Source organism: Amphiprion ocellaris, chromosome 14 (genome assembly GCF_022539595.1).
Source record: "Amphiprion ocellaris isolate individual 3 ecotype Okinawa chromosome 14, ASM2253959v1, whole genome shotgun sequence".
NCBI classification, from domain to species: domain Eukaryota; kingdom Metazoa; phylum Chordata; class Actinopteri; family Pomacentridae; genus Amphiprion; species Amphiprion ocellaris.
The window spans coordinates 2,904,996-2,928,714 of NC_072779.1; the positions used below are offsets into that span (position 1 = coordinate 2,904,996).

At 37.4% G+C, this 23,719-nt stretch overlaps 1 protein-coding gene across 1 annotated transcript; it reads right to left on the minus strand.

Annotated features, from left to right (window-relative positions):
* Positions 1–22: 22 nt before the first annotated feature.
* On the minus strand, positions 23–21,265 carry LOC111568433 (nonsense-mediated mRNA decay factor SMG8-like). The gene is given in 4 exon segments (XM_055017344.1): positions 23–1,179; positions 16,362–16,507; positions 17,470–18,373; positions 20,600–21,265. Coding segments are annotated over 4 exon segments (1,773 nt in total). The 5' UTR covers positions 21,227–21,265; the 3' UTR covers positions 23–1,083.
* Positions 21,266–23,719: the final 2,454 nt, after the last annotated feature.

Here is a 23,719-nt window from a genome sequence, read left to right on the forward strand (position 1 = left end):
TACTGTAGAGTACAGACCACATCAGCATGATTATAAGCATCCTCTGGTAAATGAACAACCAGATACTGATGTCTCTCACCATATGGACTTCAGGAGATGATTAGATGATGATAAACTGTGACCTACTGGTTGGGTTCTCTCTGTTCTCATGTTTCTTACATGTTTGTCCCCTGACAGCCGGGTCCTAATGTTTTTGGAGCAACACACCATACTATGACGTTTTTACAATGATGGTTCTACTATGGAACCAGTTTGACATGTTCAGGTGTTCTTTGTGTGAAAACTCAGAGATTTCAGGGATCAGAAGGTGGTTTTCAACTTTCTTTGTTAACTTTCTGCTTCAACTTGAAACTAAATTTCCTTGACTAACCCCGCCCTCTGGACTTCCAGGAAGCTGTGTTCCTATTGGCTGTCCAGGTGGCTGCTTGGTGTTATCAGGAACACCTGAGCAGCTCAGTGTCTTCCTGCTTTATTTAGCTGCAGACAAACATTTCCTCTGTTTCTCTTCACCAGTGAACTGGGTTTGGTTCCATTGCTTTAGTTTGTTCTTTAGGCGTTGGCTTGCAGCTTCCAGCAGTAAAATCGTCTTTAATGTGTTTCTTGGTGTGTTTTAGGGCTTTGTACTGGATAGTTGTCTTGGTAAATGAGGTTCTTTAGCCACAGTTAGCACATGGTGCTAATGTTTGCAGTGATTAGTGGATTTGGTGCAGCTGAGTTGTGTCTTTATCTTGGCTGTAGTGAGTCTTTAGAGGTTTTTGGTCAGACACATTCTGTATTCTTGTTTGAGAACCAACGTTGGTTGTCCAGAAGGTAAGAGTTCCTGTCCTGATTCTTTGTTTAAAGAGGTTCTCTGGTAGGCTGCAGGAGACTTTAGCGTTTGGGTTGTGCTAGTTTGGTTTTTGTATGGTTTCATTTAGACAACTATCTTGAGGCCCCTCCATGTGGTTTAGTGAGGTTTTCTGGAACAGTTCTACAAAGCAACCTGCAGCAGAAGAGACTTTGAGAGTTTTTAGGAAGTTCTGGAGATCAGACTTTAGAGCAGCAGAAACATTTGTCAGCAGTTAGAGCAGGAGAAGGTGATCTTCAGAGTAGAAATGAGACAGAAACCTTCTTGACCCGTGTGGTGAGGTCCTGTACCAAGAGTTTGAGCAGGTTGTGAAGAGTCTGTAGTTCTTTGGTCTGAAAGCACAAGAAGAGTCAACTCATTAAAGGAGAAAACAGGAGATATTGTTGGTTCTTCTGTCGCTCTGCAGTTTCCTTAGACTGAATATCAAGTTTATATTTTAAATGATTTTCCATGTGAGCCCAAGAAGACTTCAATAAACTCCCTCCATCCCCTGAACACAACATATTTTATTACCATGTTAAATCTTTTTCTTTTTTAAAAAATATGTTATTGAGTTTTAATCATAGTTTTAGCATAGTTTTTCTCTTTGCTTGTTTAGTTTTGTCATCTGTGTGAAAGGTGCTAAACAAATAAAGTTGAATTGATAAACTGAATAATTGACTAACTCATGATTGTGATAACAGAAGTATTTTCATTGTGATTTAAGGGTTTATTTCATTTAAAGGTTGGGGTTAAAATCTTGACAAAAAAAGATTAAAGAAATAAATTGCATTTAAAAAAGCAATTAAATCAAAGGAAAAAAACATTTAATACAATAAAACTTTAACAAGAAAATTGAACATTAAATACAATTAAATTATATTAAAGAGACAAAATATTTAATTAAATAATTAAATGGAAGATAAAAAACATGTAATTATGAAATTAAATGTTTTTAAACAAAAATATTAAATATTAAAGATGAAATATTTTACATCATTAAACATTTTTAAAAATACATAACATTTAAGTAGATTATTAAACCTGTAAAAAGACAAAACATTTAATTAAAAAATTAAATGTTTAATTCGAAAATTAAATCTTAAAGACAATAAAACTTTAAACAGGAATTAAACAGAAAATACAATGAAACATTTTAAAAGAAAATGAAACATTAAAAGGTGGTAAAACATTTAAAAAGAAAAACCTTAACAAAGATTTAATCAAAAAATTAAACATTGGAAAAGAAAAAGGAATTTTTCAAACAAGCCAATAAAACATTTGAAAAAACAACAATTAAACATTAAAGAGACAAAACATTTCAAAATCAAATCAGACATTAGAAAAGAATAAAAGGTGAGAAAAGAGCAAAACTAAACATTTAAGAAGAATCAAACTAAAGACAAAACATTTGAAAAGACACCAGTTAAACTTTAGAAGATCAAATTAAACGGAAGAGACAATAAAACGATCAAAAAAAGCAAAAACAGATAAAAGTCTTCAAGCGTTTTCTAGTCTGAAATGAAAACATCAAGTTGTTTCTTCAAACATTTCCTCTTTCTATGTTCTTGGTTTGATTGTGGACAGATTTACTAAGAACTCATTTCAGAAAACTGCTTCCAGATAAAGTCTACTAGTAGTTGAAGGCATCGATCAAACTAATGTTACCTTCTGATCTCCACAGACTTTACTGTTCAGTGAAGAGAATCAAAAGTTTGTTCAGGATTTCTAAAGAACCCACAGGTGAAGGTCTGAGAAGAACTCAGATGGATGGTCTAAATGTGAAATCAAGACTCATGGTCACAAGTTTTAAGGCTTCTGTTAACTAGAAAGTTCAAACTGACAGAGAAGTACTGAGAAACTTTTAAAACTTCAGTCCTCAGACTGTCTGAAGGTTCAAACTAACAGAGAACTACTGTGGGACATAGAAAATTTCAGCCCTCAGACTGTCTGAAGGTTCAAACTAACAGAGAACTACTCAGGAAATTAGAAAATTTCAGCCCTCAGACTGTCTAAAGGTTCAAACTAACAGAGATCTACTGTGGGACATAGAAAATTTCAGCCCTCAGACTGTCTGAAGGTTCAATCTAACAGAGATCTACTGTGGGACTTAGAAAATTTCAGCCCTCAGACTGTGTGAAAGCTCAGGTCCTGAGGACTCGGGAGGTGTGGAGGCTTTGGAAAGTCTTGGAACTGAGGGTTCCACCCTCCAGCACAAAGGCTGAAGTCCAACCTCCTGAGAAAAACGGTCGTCGAGACTCAAGTTAAAAAAAAAAACTCGAAAACGACAAAAAATAGATGATAAATGCGCAAAAAAAAGAAGAATTAGTATCTGAGCGAGTAGCTCAGGGGGATAAGAAGAGGACTACCAACTGGAAGGTCGCAGGTTCGAGACCCGCCAGTGGCACTTTTCTTTCTTTGTCTTTGTCACGATTTTCAAAAACTTTAAGAAGTGTCTGGTCTTGAACCAGCGACCTGCAGCTCCATAGGCAAATCCTTAACTCACTGAGCTACAGATCAGATAAAAAGAAATAAATTCGTCGTCCCTTTGGCATCGTAGTTCCTGAAGTGACCCATGGGTGGGGCCAAGGCGGAGTCTGGGTGGAGTCAGGGCGGAGAGTAGGCGGGGAGGTGGGTGGCGGCCTCCCCCCTCTACTCCCCCACCTCCCCCCACCACCCACCACACCTTCCCCCGCCCCACGAGTTTTTCGAAAATCTGAGTCTCCACGGGTTTTCCTGAGTTTCTGGAGTTTCCAGGTCGGAGGCAGAACAAGTTGTCATGAAGAGGTGTTGAAGTCGGCCAGGATGGACTGACTTTTTACAGCAACTAGAAGGAAGACCACTAGAAGAGCAGGTCTTTAACCACCATCCATAAAATCCATGGAGTCGCTCCAGAGAAATGAAGGGAAGGTCAACTTTTATCAACCTCCATCTAGATGTTCAACTTGATATCTACCTTCCTTCTATTTGACCTCATGTTTATTAGTTTTAGTGGAGAAAGATATTTTTGTTGTCGATTAATCTCTTAAAAACCAAATAAGAAATTAGATTAGTCAAGAGGTTTAAATTTCTTACTTTGTCATATTTTAAGTATGACAAAAAAAAAAAGCGTCTTGAGACAATTTGACCTGTAATTGGTGTTATATAAATAAAATTGAATTAAAATTGTATGTATCTTGTAATGTTGGAGTAATTCAGCCATATATGTTAGAAAACACATTTTCTTTGTCCATTAATCTGTTGATTGTTTTCTCCACTAATTCATTTCTTGTTTTGGTTTATAAAATGTCAAACCCAAATATATTCAGTTTACTGTCATAAAAACGAAAAAGATTTACATTCATGATGCAGGAATCAGGCAGTTTTTCACTTTTTATCTTAGTTTAGTCAGAAATATAGTTGATAATGTGTGAATTGTTGCAGCTTGTGAGCCGTAAAAGGTTTTAATCTTTGGGGCCGAGTGTCAAAAAACATTTAGAAACCAACATCAACAAAACACTCAACAAAGATTTGAACATCATTAAAGGGAAATCCAACTTTTGCATGACAATATCTAATGAAAGGACATTTATTTTCAAAGTAAATGTGTGATATTCATCCTCTGGAGCTTTCTCTTCACATCGTCTTCTACCTGGACTGGTTTGGTCGGGAGCATGTGCAACAAACATTTGAAAAACTGCACTTTAACATCAATGAATGACACTGAAGTTTAATCTCTACATAAATGAGACTGAGTCTGGATGTGCTGCTCTTTCATTAACTCCTAAGTTTAGGGAAAGTTCAAACAAAAGAGGACAGTTCAGATCAGACTTGAGAATGAGCTTATTTTGAACAAACATCTCAGACTTTCTGAGCTTCAGCACCTCGAGCAAGATAATTTAACAACAAGCAACTCAAGAGATCCAGAAGTTGGAGAGAGTTAGCTTTAGCTGAGCCAAAGAACATGTGGGACGCTAACCTAACAAACATTTCAGACTTTTCTCTGTGAATTCTGAGAAATAATTTCCTATTTAATGACAGAGGTACACATCTTAACTCAGTCTCATTAAAACAGACTCTAATTCAGTGTCATCCATCCATATTAAAGTGCAGTTACCCAAAATGTTTGTTGCATGAGCTCCAACAAAACCTGTCCAGGTAGAAGGCCACTTTGACAAACAGGAAGTGGAAGATTCCAAGCAGATTTATAGAAGGGGGAACCGGACTGTACTAAGTGTGGTCCAGTATAGAGGGGTGCTTTGTGGGTTTTTAAGGCTGATAATGATTATTAGTGAGACATTTGGAGTAGATATTCATTTGCAGTAAATGAAAGTATTTAAAATCTTTAGTAAAACTTAGAAGAACACAAACTCTAAGAGAAAACTTTGTTGATACGTTTTTGTTTTGTTTACAGATGTTAAGTTAAAGGAGTTTTATTCGTGACGTAAAACCAATCAAATCACTACAGAAGACAGAGCGACCACAGGTAGATAAAGGTTCAGAGCCAAAGCAGCGCCATTTTTAAATGTATTTATTACCGTAAATCAGTAAAAAATAAAATACTGATAATCAGTAAATCAGTCAGCCCACAATTACTACAATTCTACAATGTATGTCTCTTTCCTTTGACTTGTTATTTGTACAATATACGATGTATATGATGGTGTTTTTTCATCCCAAAGGCTATACTGTGATGTTTTCTAAGAGACATACCATGCTACTCTGGTTGTTCTGGCTCTGGGCTGCTGCACTCCTCCTCTGTTGTTTTCTGGATTGTACTCAGCTGCATGTCTTCGTCCATCCGGCCTCCGTTGACTCGTCCCGCCTGCCGTCTCTGGAGCTGAAGCTGGATTGGAACAGACCAAAGTACAGTCCAATCACGATGCCAGCTGCCTCTCAAAAGGCTCCTTCATCTGGCAGGTGGCGCCACTTCTTCTGAGGGGAAGCTGAGCTGGTCCAGCAGAACTTTGGAGATGAGTTCCAGTGGTTGGTGGATGTGTGGGGAGATAGAGAGGGACCTTTGAATTATTCATAAAGGAAAACAGGGAACCCATTGGTAGTTTTAGTTTAGGGTGCTACTGCTGTGTTTTTGGGTTTTAAGAGGTGAACAGGAAGAGTTTTTTTTTGTATTGATTATCTTTTACTTTGTTCCTGGTTGGAATGCCCATCAATGTCAACATGAAGTTCACTTTTAGTTCTGTTGATTTATTTTTATTTTACTAACACCCATTTGTTTTTAACCCCCTCACATGTTGTGTTGTTGTAAACTTACTCTTTCAAATAAATACTTGTCTAACCCTCTGGAAACCAGCGTTTGGACTGTTTTTGTGTTGCTCCTCACCTACTGACAGCTGTGGACTAAAGGCTATACTGTGACGTTTTTAGAGCCACATGCTATACTATGATGTTTGTTGGGAAACACACTATACTATAGGCTTTTTTAATTGACATATTACTGTGACTTTTTTGTTTTAGTTTTTTTTGTTGTTTTTTAGCAACATATTATAAGAATTTGAACAGTTTTAAAACTTACTATACTTTTACTTGTGCAATGAAATTATTATTCAATGGCATTTTTTAGATGGCATATTATACTCTGATGTTTTCTTGAATTACATACTATTTTGACAATATACTGCACAATGACATTTTTTGAACCACATATCATACATGACAATTTTAGGCAACATCCTATCATTTTGTGCTTTTTGAACCACATAATAATCTATGTTTTGTTTTTTTTTCTTGCCAACATGCTGTACTATGAACTACAGGCCATACTATGTTATTCTTGAGTAAAGCATACTATACTTTGACATTTTCTGAACTACATCCTATACTATGGCGTTATACACAGAGTGCTTTGGTTACATGTTGATTTATAATCTAGATTTTTTTCTGTTTTGTTTCTTGACAGGATTACCACAGACCTGACCGTGAACACCGTTGACACCCACCTCAGGGAGACGCTGTCTAAGATCTCAAGGCTGCTTGGTCGTGGTCTTTCTGGCACGTACTCTTCCAAGATGAGCCGGGAAGTTTAACACTGATGGAATGACACCAGGTCTAAGCCGACAAACTTCCAATTCCTCCTCAACCCACAGTCTCTGGGAAACCTACATGGAGTAAGAAAAGTAGACAGAGAAGTAATTAAGTCTGTACACAACATATTAAAAAGAAATCATGCTAATAAATTAAGTACAAAGAACCGAATTCACCAATATACTGGAGACCAGAGCTATTTAATTTGATAAGTACAACCTTGTTTAGTAACATTTCAATGATTTGAGAGCAGTCCTAAAGAACTGCCTGTAATCCCAATCATAAAATGGGTTTGGAGGAAGAACATAGATGGTAATCTGGATATACATGATTTAGGCTTTATAACTACTATTGGTAGTATTGGTGGTAGTAATAGTAATGTGACTACTACTAGTAGTAGTGATAGTACACTACTGCTGCTGATACTGGCACTGCTACTACAACTTGTAATACTATTACAAATGCTGATACTACTTCTACAACTCGCTGTTTATACTACTACTGCTGCTTGTACTTTTAGTATTACTACTACTGCTTGTACAACTATACTACAGCTACTATTAATCGTCTGGTATTTGCTTGTCAAGCTGCTAGCTTGCCTTAGCGTTTTGCTAGTGGCTAACTAGTTAGCTCTCATAGACTGGAAGCTCTCAACAAGATTTAATAATGAAAAAAGAGCCAAAAACTATTCTTACCTATGGTAAATACGTATGTGAATCGCATCATTGGCTGCAGCAGCCAGTCACCGGTCACTCAATGACTCACATTGAAAAATAGCACAGAATGAATTGTTACGTGTTTATTTTATTTACAATTTAGGTTGGATTTTTTTTTGTGCGCAGCGCAGATTTTCTGTGCGCGGAGACCGCCAGCAGTGCGCAACTGCGCACGCGCGCAGCTTAGAGGGAACAGTGATTTCAATGTTTTGAAATGAGAGGAGAAGCTGCCAATGTTGATCAAAACTTTCAGTTGAGCCACAGACAGCAAATCTGATCTTCTCCAATTTCAGAAATAACATCCAATCTTGCAGCCAAGACGTCTGTGAGAGAAAAGAGGGAGTACTTTAAAAACAACAACAGAGAATTCGATTAGGGGCTGTTCAGGCAGTAAAGCAGATTATGTTGGTTTGCTTAGATGTCATTTAACCCCTCAGGAACACCAAGGATCATAATCTGAGGTGATGGATCACAGTCAGATCTAGAATCCCCAACAGAAGATGAGTAAAAAAGCTCTGGAAGTCCAGAACATGAGCATTTCCTTCCTTCCATCCTTTCTTCTTTTCTTCCTTCCTTCCATCCTTCTTTCCTTCCGTCCTTCCTTCCTTCCTTCCATCATTCCTTCCTTCTTTCCATCCTTTCTTCCTTCCTCCTTTCCATCCTTCCTTCCTTCCTCCTTCTTTCTTTCTTTCATTCTTTCTTTCTTTCTTTCTTTCTTTCTTTCCTTCCATCCTTCCTTCTATCCTTTCTTCTTTCCTTCTTTCTTTCCTTCCTTCCATCCCTCCAACCTTCCTTCTATCCTTTCTTCTTTCCTTCCTTCCTTCCTTCCTTCCCTCCGTCCTGCCTCCCTCTCTTCCTTCCTTCCTCCTTCCATCCTTATTTCCTTCTCTTTCCTTCCTTCCTTCCTTCTTTCCTGCCATACTTCTTTCCTTCCTTTCTTCCCTCCTCCCTCCCTCCCTCTCTTCTTTCCTTCCTTCCTTTCTTCTATCCTTTCGTCTTCCTTTCCTTCCTTCCTTCCTTCCTTCCTTCCTTTCATCCTTCCTTACTTCCTTCTATCCTTTCACCTTTCTTTCTTTCCTTCCTTCCTTCCTTACTCTCTTCCTTCCTTCCCTCTCTTCCTTCCTTCCTTCCTTCCTTCCCTCCATCCTCCCTTCCTCTCTTCCTTCTTTCCTCCTTCCTTTCCTTCCTTCCATCCTTATTTCCTTCTTTCCTTCCTTCCTTCCTTCTTTCCTGCCATACTTCCTTCCTTTCTTCCCTCCTCCCTCCCTCTCTTCCTTCCTTCTTTTCTTCCTTCATTCTATCCTTTCGTCTTTCTTTCCTTCCTTCCTCTCATCCTTCCTTCCTTCCTCTCTTCCTTCCTTCCCTCTCTTCCTTCTTTTCTTCCCTCCTCCCTCCCTCTCTTCCTTTCTTCCTTCCTCTCATCCTTCCTTCCTTCCTTTCTTCCTTCATTCTATCCTTTCGTCTTTCTTTCCTTCCTTCCTCTCATCCTTCCTTACTTCCTTCTATCCTTTCATCTTTCTTTCTTTCCTTCCTTCCTTCCTTCCTTCCTTCCTTCCTTCCTCTCTTCCTTCCTTCCCTCTCTTCCTTCCTTCCTTCCTGTCCTGCAGTGTTGAAACCTTCTAAAAATCTGAGCCAGTCAAAATGTGGGACATTGTCTCAATATTTGGGACAAAGGATAAAAATGCATGAAGTGGGACACCTGATCACTGTAGGTGGGAACGGTTGCTAGCAGACGCTCCAGAAGATCAAACTATTTATTAGAAATGGTTTAGATAAAAATATTCCTGGACATCATGTGAGGGCCTCATCTAGAAACTTCACTAGGACACATTGGGCAGTAAACTATAGATGAACGTTCCACTAATGGAGAGAAGCAGCATGAAAGCAGACATTTCTTGCTCCTCTCCTATTTTATTTTACAGATCTGCATGTTTAAAATACACAAAATTATCAACAAGAGTCCAAAAACAGACTGAATTTACATGCACAAAGTAAAGTAACATTAAAAACCTGTAATTATGAAATAATTATAACCCAATTTCACAAGCATTTAATTTTAAATTCATACACAAAACTTAAATTGAGGTTGAGTAGTTTCAATGTTTTTCTACAATTAGAGACATTTAACAGAAGAATATCTATCTATCTATCTATCTATCTATCTATCTATCTATCTATCTATCTATCTATCTATCTATCTATCTACCTATCTATCTATCTATCTATCTATCTATCTATCTATAGTCTATCTATCTATCTATCTATCTATAGTCTATCTATCTATCTATCTATCTATAGTCTATCTATCTATAGTCTATCTATCTATATCTATCTATAGTCTATCTATCTATCTATCTATCTATCTATCTATCTATCTACCTATCTATCTATCTATCTATCTATCTATAGTCTATCTATCTATCTATCTATCTATAGTCTATCTATCTATCTATCTATAGTCTATCTATCTATATCTATCTATAGTCTATCTATCTATAGTCTATCTATCTATATCTATCTATAGTCTATCTATCCATCTATCTATCTATCTATCTATCTACCTATCTATCTACCTATCTATCTATCTATCTATCTATCTATCTATCTATCTATCTATAGTCTATCTATCTATCTATAGTCTATCTATCTATCTATCTATAGTCTATCTATCTATAGTCTATCTATCTATCTATCTATCTATAGTCTATATATCTATAGTCTATCTATAGTCTATCTATCTATCTATCTATCTATAGTCTATCTATCTATAGTCTATCTATCTATCTATCTATCTATCTATCTATAGTCTATCTATCTATCTATCTATCTATAGTCTATCTATCTATAGTCTATCTATCTATAGTCTATCTATCTATCTATCTATCTATCTATCTATCTATCTATCTATCTATCTATCTATCTATCTATCTATCTATCTATCTTGTGTGATTATCTTTAATTAAACAGAAGTATACATGATTTTGTGCAAAATTAAGGACTTAATTCTGGAAAGTACTTGTATTTTTATGAGACGTTTCTTATTTTTTTGCTATTTACAGTGTTGTTTTGGTATCCCAGCTTCTATAATAATAGTTTGTTTGTTTGTTTTTACGGTGCATCTTTGCATCACTTAAACGGAGGAGAACGGCACATTTAACTAAATTAAATTCAGATTTAGTTATAAAGTGCTAAATCATAAAATATATAATCTGGCCACTTTATATGGCATGATCAAGATTTTAAAATATTATAGAAACAAATGCAACAATTCTAAAGTTTGTCTGCTTTCAGCAGTTAAAAAATATTCCAGCCGGAGAAACTTTTTATCTGTTTAATATGAAAACCACCATCTAGTGTCAAAGCTTTCACAATATGAAGCACCTAAAAGGGTAAAAACATGCAATACATTTCCCATATTACCACAATTACATGAGCTCTTAAAGTCAAGCATGATCTTCCATATTATGTCTTCATTATAGACTGGAATATCTACAATAAAAATCAATGTTCTGGTTTGGATTGATGATCTTCTACGTAATTATATCTTAAATTATACCCATGATATGCTGAAATGATCACAAAGATCAACTTTAAAATCCAACATCAGTCCTTTCAACTCCACCACAGAGTCCTCTAGGTGAGAATCACAGGAGATTATGGGATGTTTTATGCTCAGGGATAAAAGATAAACAACCTTCCACCATATAATCAATAGTGGAGTGTAAAGTGGCGCTATAACGCCCCCCTGTGGCAAAACACGGCTCTGGAATTCCAACCACAAGCCTCAGGATTGATCAGTAACAGCAGAGATTCATAGACTGGGAAGGACAGACTGACTGCCAGAGACAGCGACCTCTCTGACCTGTCTGGTTTATCTGTCTTTCTGTTTACAGGTCAGGTCAAATGTTAAATCATACGATGAGCCTAAGCTGCTCCATCGCCTTTTAATGGACTGGATCAAGTCTGCCCCACCGGAGGATTATTATCAGGAAGAGACTAAAACTATCGACTGGGAAAAAGAAGGATGGACCGCTGGAGGAGAGGCGTTTAAGGACAAAGATGGAAAATACTTACAAAAAGCATTTTTTAATCTAATATTCAGACAAAGTTCAGGGCTTACAGCTGCAAAAGACAGAACCACGAGATGACAAGATCCTGTCTCCAAACCTGAAACATCCACTTTTCAGGGGGACTTTTCTCTACTTTTTGAGGTTTTTGTCCACCTGTTAACTCTGCAGCATTAAAAATAAACTATATAAGGAAATATTAACCCTCGTGTCATTCTGCGGGTCAAAATTGACCCGTTTTAAAGTTTGAAAATGTGGAAAAAAAAAAATCTATTTTCACAGTGAAACTTCTGATGTCCATATTTTCAGCATTGGTGGGAAATCTTAGAACATTTTTTGGTGGAAAAAATGAAATGTTAAAAATGTTTCTTAAGAACATTCACAGAAAAATCTACCAAAATCCAGCAAATTTCACTGGATTTTGGTTGATTTTTTTGTGAACGTTCTTAAAGAAAATATTAGAAGTTTTATGGATATATATGGAATCACTTTAGATATTTTTAGGATTTTTTTTGGAAGATTTTTACTCATTTTTTGAAAATATTTACAAGAATTTTCTTGCCAAATTTGGGGGATTTTTTTTAAATAAAACTTTTAAGGGAAACTTTTAAGGAATTATCGGAATTTTCTTTCTGAAGGTTTTGCAAATTTTCAGAAATTTGGGGAATTTATTTGCTGAATTCTGGGATTTTTTTCAGACAAGAAAACAATATTTTTTGGTGCCTGTAAATGAGGACAACAGGACAACATTTTTTTTTTACATTTCTTTTTTTCACCAAAAAATGTTCAAAAATTTCCCAAAAATGTTGAAAATGTGGACATCAGAAGTTTCACTGTGAAAATATTTTTTTTCCACATTTTCAAACTTTAAAACGGGTCAATTTTAACCTGCAGGACGACATGAGGGTTAAGTAACAGCTGAGGACATTCACATATCTGACTACAGCTCTAACTTTTACATGACGGCATCCTGCGTGCCACCGGCTCATTATTGTTTTTCTTTTCTCATCTGTGGCCTGTTGTTATTTGAATAAAACTACAATTATAAGGCGGTTGTTTACAGTCGCTGGTCAAAGGAGTGTCGGGTCATGCTATCTGGCCAGGGTGAGGATTAACCCTGAAAACCCCAAAGCCTGCCAGCGGGTATGAAAAGCATGTTTTTTTTGCATTATTATTATTTTGAAATCAACAAAATTACAGTATTTATCAGTCAGAAACTGTAATGACGGAAAAAAATCATCAAATTTATCTTTGACCTGCCGTTATATCATTAAAATAACTAAATCTAGGCGTAAAATGTGATAAGTTCATCTGAATCACTTTATTTTACAATTATTATTTTAAAAAATCACTAAAAATAAAGTATTGGTGCTAAACTAATTGTATAAAAACCAAAAAATTCTGTGATACTGGACGGAATCAGGAAGACATTAGTAACTCCGCTGTGACTAACAAGGGATTTTTGGCATGAATTGCAGGCAGTGTTTTATACAGAGCAGACAGGAGACAAGTCTAGAAATAAACTGAAACAAACTATAGCATGTAGAGTCACCATCTTTTATAGTTGGTCATGTCAGTGTGCACTTGAAAAATTGTCGTCATTCTATTTTTTTTACATTTCTTTGTAAAATAAACAACCAAAGAAATTTACTTCACCCTCAGCTACTCAACCCTTGTAATGATGCATGAGAGAGTTAAGTAAAAAGCTTTAAGACTGCACCTATAAAAAAAACCCCAAAAAACTAATTTAAATTCAAATTTGGCCACTATTATCCCTGTCAACGTCGTCTCCTTGTGTGCTGACACTCTGCTCCTAGAGCTCCTGCAACATCTGGAAGGTCTATTATGTGCATTTTGTTTTGGGAAATCTCAAAAAATGGTAAAAATTCACAGAGTCTGGTGTCTTAAATTGGAATATTTTCTGCTTTCTTTGCTTCTCTAAGACCGCATATACTTACTGTAAAATATAACAAACACCTCGAAAGATTCCTATTTAGTGGAGCTGCAAAGATTTATCAGTTGGCTGTCAACTACTTTATTAATCGGGTACATTTTTTGTGCTCAACTGGCTATATTTCACAATTTTCTAATCATGACAATATCATTTTTAACGTTGTTTCTCTGTCAGAAATGAAGACTATTTTCATATTTGTGCTCCGGGTGCTTTGCCGTGTTATATGCAGCACTTCCACTGGGTCCAGAGTGTTTTTCCAGTTGTCGCTTTTTGAGATCACCTCTGTGACGACATCTCCACATTTAACCCTCCTGTCATTTAGGGGCACCAAAAAATATTGTTTCCTGTCTGAAAAAAAATCCCAAAATTCAGCAAAAAAATTCCCAACATTTCAGAAAATTTGCAAAACCTTCAGGAAGAAAAATCCAATTCCTTAGAAGTTTCCCTTAAAAATAAAAAAAAAAACCAAAAAACAATTTGGCAAGAAAATTCTTGTAAATGTTTTTAAAAATGAATAAAAAGCTTCCAAAAAAATCCTAAAAATATCTAAAGTGATTCCATATACATCAGTAAAACTTCTAATATTTTCTTTAAGAACATTCACATAAAAATCAACCAAAATCCAGCGAAATTCACTGGATTTTGGTTGATTTTTTTGTGAATGTTCTTAAAGAAACTTTTTTTTTAAACATTTCTTTTTTTTTTCCACCAAAAAATGCTCGAAAATTTCCCAAAAATGTTGAAAATGTGGAAGTTTTTACTGTGAAAATATATTTTTTTCTCCACATTTTCAAACTTTAAAACGGGTCAGTTTGAGCTGCTGGACAACACGAGGGTTAAAAGTTTCCCTTAAAAGTTTATTTAAAAAAAAAATAATAATATTGGCAAGAAAATTCTTGTAAATATTTTTTTTTTTAAATGAGTAAAAATTTTCCCCAAAAAAACCTAAAAATATCTAAAGTGATTACATATATATCAGTAAAACTTTTAATATTTTCTTTCACAACATTCACATAAAAATCAACCAAAATCCAGCGAAATTCACATGATCACAGAAGGAGATGAGGGTCATAAAAGTAGGGAGAATCTGCACATTTATCCTCCTCCTGATCATCTGAAGGAGACTCCAGATGCTCCTCTGCAACATGCATGACTTTAACCCTCGTGTCATCCTGCGGCTCAAAATTGACCAGTTTTAAAGTTTTTAAAATGTGGGGGAAAAAAATATTTTCACAGTGAAACTTCTGATGTCCACATTTTCAACATTTTTGGGAAATCTTTGAACATTTTTTGGTGGGGGAAAAATGTTTAAGAACATTCAGAAAAAAATCAACCAAAATCCAGCGAAATTCACTGGATTTTGGTTGATTTTTATGTGAATGTTCTTAAAGAAAATAGAAGTTTTACTGATATCTATGGAATCACTTTAGATATTTTTAGGATTTTTTTGGAAGCTTTTTACTCAAATGGGGATTTCAGAATTTTAGCAAAGATGAGCCTTTTTTCTAGTTGTCAAACACCTTGTGGGAACTGTTTTTGTGTGGCTATTCATGGTTTTAATTGCTGCTTGTTTTGCTGTTTTAACTCTGAGACCACGGTTATTTAAACATATGAAAGAGGACCGAGCAGCAAGTCCGTTTTTTTCCAACTTTGGAGAAAAGAGAAAGTTTGATCTGTTCCTCTGCTGATTGGTCAGATGCCATGATGTAGTGTGATGTAATGTAGAGTGATCTCTGATTGGCTGGGTGAAAACCACATGCTCCTAGACCTCACTGAGAGGCAATGCAGTATTTAATGTGTAGAAGTTACTAAATATGATCACTTAAGGCTCAAAAGCCACCAACATGGTTTAAAATCATGTTCTCTTTTTTTTTAATCAGCAAAATGCCACCAATTGTCAGATTTTAAACTTTCTGATGGCCCTTGAACTCCTCATGTGGGATCTGCCTGCTGAAATATGCAATCGTAATATTAATATTTCATTAAAATCTCTTTATTCTGCTTGTCTCTTTTAAAATTTTTGCCAAAAATACATAATTTGCAGGAACTAGAGTCTGGATAAAAGAAAAATTCTGTTCACCTTGGTGCAACTGTTATGACAAAACTGGATCAGGTCAAAAATGAATGGATGATCTGCATGACCTCGAATGAACTGCAGGCAGTGTTCACACAGAGCGGATAGGAGACATAAATACATTTGAAATGTAATTAGTGACATATCTTTAGTATGTACAGTCCCCATTTTTCCAGGTTTTGTAACACCTGTGGGAAAAATACTGCACAGAACAATTCCAGATCTTCTACATTCAATAATCAAAGAAATTCAGCTTTTGATTTTTTTATGATGTACGGCATTAAAACTTTGTTACACAACATAAACTTTACTTCTACACATTGCTCTGATGTTTCCACTGAGGTGCAGGACTTTATATTGCAGAGTCTGAGGATTAGAGAGTTAGTTTATATAGAATAGTCTAATCTAGATTAGATATGTTTAGGAAAACAATGTGACCGTGTGGAAGGTGTCCCATTTATGATTAACCTACAGAGAATTATCACCTTAATCTGCAGCTAGCCTCATCTAAACACACTTTAGCTGCACATTTTACATCTCTGTACACAGAAAAACTGCCACCTCCAAAAACTTGTGATACAAATTTAGCACCAAAACTAACAACACATCGTCTGATTAGAGCTGCATATGTGAGATTACGTGATTTCTGACAGCCTCTGCTCTGCTGTGGTCCTCAGCAGGAGGCTTTAGTGAGAATCCTGACCTGGTAAAAGTCATAATTAGCCGCCTGGATGTCGAACGGATCCTCTCGAGGAGCCTGTTTCCTGCCGCAGTTGCAGGAGCTGGTGGAGCGCCCCCTGCTGTTGTGGTTCAGGATGGGCGGGTTACGATCCATGTCCGGCTTCTCTCCTGCAGAAATCAGGGTCAGAGGTTACTGATTTCAGCTGCAACAGTTAGTTTATTAATCCATTAATTGATTGACAGAATCGCTAAATGTTTTGATAATCAGTTAATTATTAATTGGAAAAATCTCAAACATATTATTGGTTTCTAGCTTGTCAGATGAAGGGAGTTGATGCTTTCTTTGTCTCGTTTTCACTCATTCCTAACATTTTATAGACAAACCAAAAGCTAATTATTCAAAACAGTAACTGGCAGGTTAGTATATAAGGAGAAGGACTGTAAGTTGTAGCCCCAGTAGATACGAACTAGTAAAATTCACGTATATTTACTACTTTATTTACAACTTTACGGTTATGTGACACCCAGAGTTACACAACAAAGTTCATGTCTTCCATCACTGTTTAATATGTGCACGATTCACTCTGTACACATTGCTGGTAATAGAAACTATAGGGAAGTTTCCAGTGTGCAGACAGTTACTGTATTACAATATATATGTAGACATCCATCTTTCCTTCCTTCCTTCCTTCCTTCCTTCCTTCCTTCCTTCCTTCCTTCTTTCCTTCCTTCCTTCCTTCTTTCCATCCTTCCTTCCTCCCTCCCTTCCTTTACATCTTTCTTTCTTTCTTTCTTTCTTTCCTGCCATTCTTCCTTCATTTATATATGTATATCAACGAAATCTTCCAGTTTGCTGTTTTTATCTCATTATTCCAGGTCGAGTGTAGCAGAGAAAAACTAGGAGTCGTTCTACCTCAAATCATCAGATTTTTAGAGCAATTTCTGATTTTACAGAAGTTTTAACAGCATAAAATATGGATATTAAAACAGCTATTTGTGAAATGATAGACTGATAAATCAAACATTTACTAAGGTAGTTATTTTCATCATTTTTAAATTTGCCTGTTTTTTTTCCACACACAAAAATTTGAACGACAGCTTGTGAGGACTGATTAAAGTTAGACGTTCACCTGGCTGAGGCAGCAGGTGGAACTTGTGGACACAGTGTTGGTCCGTCAGGCTTCGCTCCTCACACAGCTGGTGTCCGTTGCTCCAGAACTTGTAGCAGTCCTCGTGGAGCTGCAGGGCGTAGCGCTGGAAGGCCACTCCTCGGGCGTGCTGGCTGTAAACCCGCAGACCCTGAGCCAGCTGGTTTTTGTGCACCGTGGTGGTGTAGTTGTGGGGGAGGTTGGACTGGTAAGCGCTGTGAGCCAGAGGCAGCGCTTTCTGACATCGGTTCTCTGAGAACTTCGTGTCAGCGTCAAGAAAACCCTCTAGAACCTTCACCTGGCTTTGCACTTTGGCGGCCAGCTCGGCCATCTCGTCGTCTGAGTTGCTGATGAGGACCTGGTGGAGTCTGGAGGCCACCTGGACCCACTTGGTGTAGGTCGGCAGCTCAAAGTGTGAAGGCTGCGGGTTGCGTCCGACGCTGTCATCGAAGCCTTTCTTGGTCAGAACCAGCTCAACGTGCTGCCAGAGGAACTCCTTCAAGCTGCAGTCCACCAGCAGACCACCCAGCGACATGCCACTCAGCTCCCCGCTGCTGCTGGGCTGCTGAGCCGAACGTCGCATCTGCTGGTAACGCCTCGGCCCTGAAACCGTCGGGGTGGAGTCCTGGTCCCCCAACATGCAGTTTGACCTCAGCTGGCCGAGCAAAGCGCCCACAGGGTCCTCGTCTGCGGTCGGGATCACGTATACGAAAGCCTAGTTGGCGGGAACAGTGAACAGGCAGTTGCTGCTCTGATTGGTCAGAACTCTGCTTTTACGGAAGATCCGATAAATCTGGTCCTCCAGGGCGTGCTGCAGCCGCCTCCTGGGAGAGTGTTTTTTGGGTTTGTCAGGGTTTCCTCCAGACTCCGAGCTGCTCCCAGGGAGCTGTGGAAGAAGAAACAGAAGAGAAGTCATTTATATTCACATGTAACATTTAACAGCTCACTAGATCTGTGTCACGAATGGAACAATTCAACATGTTTTATCCTGCTTATGGTTTATAAAGCACTGAATGGTTTAGGCCTAAAATCCATCTGATCTGCTGTCACTCTATGAACCATCTGGACCTCTGAGGTCTTCAGGTCCTGGTCTGCTTTCAGCCCCCTAAACATGGTGAAGCAGCGTTTACTTATTACACTCCACATATCTGGAACAAACTCCCTGAAAGCTGGAGGTCTGCTCCAAGTCTCACTTCTTTTAAATCACAGCTCAAGACTTTTGTTTGCCACTGCTTTCCTATTATAGCTTATTTTAACTTGTTTTTAATACATTTCTAATCCTCCTTTTTCTTTGCTTTTAATGTTTTTATGTAAAGCACACTGAGTTGCCCTCATGTCTGAAATGTGCTATACAAATAATCTGTTGCCTTGACTTTGTAAAATAGGATTGTTGACTTTCTTGCAGAGTGTGAAATGAGAATAATAGTACTTCATATCTGTCCTGTTTGTGGTCAACTTCTAAAAAAAAACTTTGCAAGAAATCAAACAAATTGTCCACTTACAGTTTGTTAAAATACAAACAGCTACGGAGCAACAAATGTTTCTCAGACCTCCAAAAAAACCAACAAAATTATGTTTTAACTATTAAATAACCTGCTGATATTTTATTAATTCCCTGTTTGTTCTATAAAATATATATGGGGGGTTTACTGAGTCCATTGTAAATATTTATACATTTAAGACTTTTTAATACTGCATGAAACACAGTTTAATATATTATAATATAAAGTGCAATATTTAATTTATTGTTCAATGATCACAATTCATACTGATGAAATATGGAAGAATGATTTATCTTATATCACATAGATTTCAGTAATTCACATCAGTATGTAGTAATAATTATGAATAGATTTCAGCTACAACTCTTGGCTGGATATTTAGCCACTAAATAAAGTTTGAGATATATATATATATATATATATATCTCAAACCAGTAGGGCTGGGCAATAAATCGATTTTATCGATTAATTCGAGTTTTTACTTAATGTCGAAATTTAATTTAATTAATTTAATGAAAATCGATTTTCTCATCAACATCCGCCACCAACGCCTTCCCGCTGGGCTCCCGTAGTTCAGAGTGCGCCCCCTCCCCCCCCGCGCTTGATATACAAACAACATGGCGGCGAGCGGTGCAGATCTAAAGGTACGTGTCCACTAGATGATATTTTCCCGCACGGCAACGCACCACATCTGAAAATGGCACGGACGGCGGTCACTAGCGGACCACAACATGGTCACATGACAGCTCTGAGCAACAGCAGGACGCTACGTGGTGAGGTCACCGAGCTTTCAGCTGGACAGTCCTGCAGACAAGTCAGATAAACACAGCGGCTCGGCCGCAAACTTTACCTTTTATTTCAAAAAACACGTCAACGAAACGTATTTCTGAAAGCATTTGAAGCGAGAAATAATCTGCAGCAGCTGAATCTGTCCTCGTTTTAGGTCACCGACGCCTAGTTTAGAAGTTTGAGGACAGTTTAACGATGCGTGGAATCTTCGCACGCCGCATGCAATTTGCATAAAGTAGAAGTCAGTCTACTTTATGCAAATGAGCTGCAGCCCTCTCCAGGTAAACACACCGGATCACAGCTGGAAACGCACTGCAACCGGACCAGCATGCCACATGCGGCGCATTTCCAGCTGCGATCAGGTGTGTTTACCTGGAGAGGGCTGCAGCTCATTTGCATAAAGTAGACTGGACTCCGGCGTGCAGAGATTAGGTAGGGGGTAAAAAAAAAAAAAAAAAAAAAATCGGATAAATCGTGAATTGGGATTTTTTGTGAAAAAAATCGGAGATTTTTTTTTTAGGCCATATCGCCCAGTGTATGTATATATATATATATATATATATATATATATATATATATATATATATATATATATATATATATATATAAAATCTTTATAAAGTATTTGTTTGTGGTTGTGTGTTGGAGGAAACACTCGTATGTTTCTACTGAGAGGCAATACTTTGAATTTCCCTGGGGATTCATGAATATCTATCGTCTATCTATCTACAGTCTATCTATCTATCTATAAGTGACATTTCTCACTACTACTGTAGACTCTAACTGGACATTAGAGGACTGAGGTTTGACTAAATCCAGACCTTCAGGGTTCCGTTCATCTGGAAGACAAAGAGCAGCCGTGGAGGACAGGGTCTGCAGTTCAGCTTCCACTCTTTGGACACCGGGCAGTCCTTGATGGCAGCCCGGATCAGAGGAAGGACCTTCTGCCTCAGGGCGTCCAAGGCCCTGAAGAGCCGGTCGTAGGTCACGTCGAAGGTGTGGTTGGGGTGTACGAGCAGCAGTACGTGGCACACGGAGAACATGTAGAGCAGGTGGAGGCAGTGCTGCCGGTCCAGGCCCTTCCAGAAGTCGTGGGCGTCCGAGTGGCTGGTGGCGGCGCTCAGGGACTGGCAGGCCCGCAGCAGCTGCCGGCTGTCGGACACGGAGGACAGCAGCAGGTAGAGGACCCGGTTCTCCTGGTTGTAGAAGGCCCGGATGCTGCTGTCAGCCAAGCCGCCGTCCTCCGCTCCGCCGAGCAGGGAGAAGATGTGTTTGTCGGCCAGAGTGTTGACCAGAGAGTCCTTCAGCGGCCCGGGCTGCATGTTGCTCTTACCGAAGATACCGACCACACACAGGCCGTCGTCCCGGTAAGCAGCGTCCTCCAGGAGGTCCGCCTGCAGCTGCAGAGCCTCCACACTAACGGAGAGAGCCATGGTGGCCTCCTTCATGGTGGAGGAGCAGGGGAGGATAAACAACGGCGCACTCACTTCCGGCTCTAGTTCCTGTCCGTTGCAGTAAAACGTCCGAGTAGCTGCAACTCCAGCTTTAAGGTTCCTGAATTGTGTGAGAATAGAATAGATCTTTATTGTCACTGTTACAGAAAAAAATGAAAATCAATTTAGCACTCTCCGTATAGCAGCATTAAAAATAAACTATATAAGGCAATATTAACCCTCGTGTCATTCTGCGGGTCAAAATTGACCCTGTTTTAAAGTTTGAAAATGTGGGGAAAAAATATATTTTCACAATGAAACTTCTGATGTCCACATTTTCAGCATTTTTTTAGGAAATCTGTGAACACTTTTTGGTGGAAAAAAAATGTCAAAAATGCTTCTTAAGAACATTCACAAAAAAATCAACCAAAATCCAACGAATTTTGCTGGATTTTGGTTGATTTTTATGTGAATGTTCTTAAAGAAAATATGAGAAGTTTTGCTGATATATATATGTAGTCATTTTAGTTATTTCTAGGATTTTTTTGGAAGATTTTTACTTATTTTTTGAAAATATTTACAAGAATTTTCTTGCCAAATTTGGGGGATTTTTTTAAACTAAAACTTTTAAGGGAAACTTTTCAGGAATTATTGGAATTTTCTTCCTGAAGGTTTAGCAAATTTTCAGAAATTTGGGGATTTTTTTTGGCAGAATTTTTGGATGTTTTTTCAGACAAAGAAACAATATTTTTTGGTGCCTGTAAATGAGGACAACAGGAGGGTTAATCATGTTCTCCCCCATGTGCAAAAACACCAACTGGAAAATCTGTCAGAGAATCGCCTCAAATGTCTTCACCCAGCTGTAAGTAGCTTTGCTATAACTGGATCTACTTTAATTTTTTAAATTATTTAAAAATGACATTTTATTCCACTGTCTGTTAATGGAAGGATTCAGTTACAGATTTGTGTTTTCCGGTTTAACCCTCCTGTTGTCTTCATTTACGGGCACCAAAAAATATTGTTCCTTTCTCTGAAGAAAATCCAAAAATTCAGCAAAAAAAATCCCCAAATTCACAAAAAATTTGCAAAATCTTCAGGAAGAAAATTCCAAAAATTCCGAAAAAGTTTCCCTTAAAAAAATCCCCCAAATTTGGCAAGAAAATTCTTGTAAATATTTTTTTAAAAATGAGTAAAAATCTTCCAAATAAAATCCTATAAATATCTAAAGTGATTCCATATATATCAGTAAAACTTCTAATATTTTCTTTCACAACATTCACATAAAAATCAACCAAAATCCAGCAAAATTCATTGGATTTTGGTTGATTTTTCTGTGAATGTTCTTAAGAAACATTTTTAACATTTCTTTTTTCCACCAAAAAATGTTCAAAAATTTCCTAAAAATGCTGAAAATGTGGAAGTTTCACTGTGAAAATATATTTTTTTTCCACATTTTCAAACTTTAAAACAGGTCAATTTGATCTACAGATCAGATCAAAGATCTACAAATAAGTAAATAAATGAAAAATAAACACAGCTGGTAATGCAAACAATCAGCATGTGAACCTAATTAGAACCTTCAGCTTCACACAGAGTCCCAGTCTGAGAGATGGTTACCAACATTATTACCTCTGCTTATATATTTACTAGATTCAACATGCATTTGATATATTTGTGTTCACATATATGTGAGAAAAAAGCCACGGCTGCTTCCATTCAGTCATATTTAACCTCAGTCCAGTGGGATGGATTTCAATCAATGTTCCCTGTAATTTTTCAGTCTGAGTGTGAGCAAACACACAAACTCCCTGAGCGTCCCTTGGACCACTGTGAGCAACATCAGACGTGTGCACTGTGGTCACACCAGCATCACATCCATTCAAGTTACATGGTTCATTAAAAGAATCAAATTACAGCATTTACATTTCTGTTAAAACACTTTGTCAACAGGAGCCAGTTGAAGGCTGCAGTGATTTTAGTGACACTACAATGTATAAGAGTGAAGTTATTGAATATTTGTCTCTCTTTACTGTTGCAGAGGTTTTGCAAATTGCAGACGGACCCTGTTCACTCCATAGACACCAATGTTATTCCTGTAGCTTGAAAGACAGCTACTTTTGATAAAACTGGGCTTGTAGCACATTGTCTGCCTTGCAACAATGGGAAAGAGGCACCGTTTATGTTTTGACAACCTATATCTAATGACTTATTGATGCTGGAAGTCCCAATCTGTGAATATCTTTCCAACTTTACTGAACTTGGGGCCACTACCGCCTAAGGAGTGATATATTTAATTTTGAAAAAAGCATTTAGCCATACTTAAAGCTTTAAGTGCTTTATTAACACGGAACTAAAAATTTTGTATTGTTTTATTATCACAGGTTCTGTCTGAAAAGAGGTGGCATCATTTTAAACAGTGAAATCAAACTAATAAAATGTAATGACCAACCAGTGAGCAATACTGGATTCTGCAAAAACATAAACAACTTTTTTTAAAATCTAAATCTT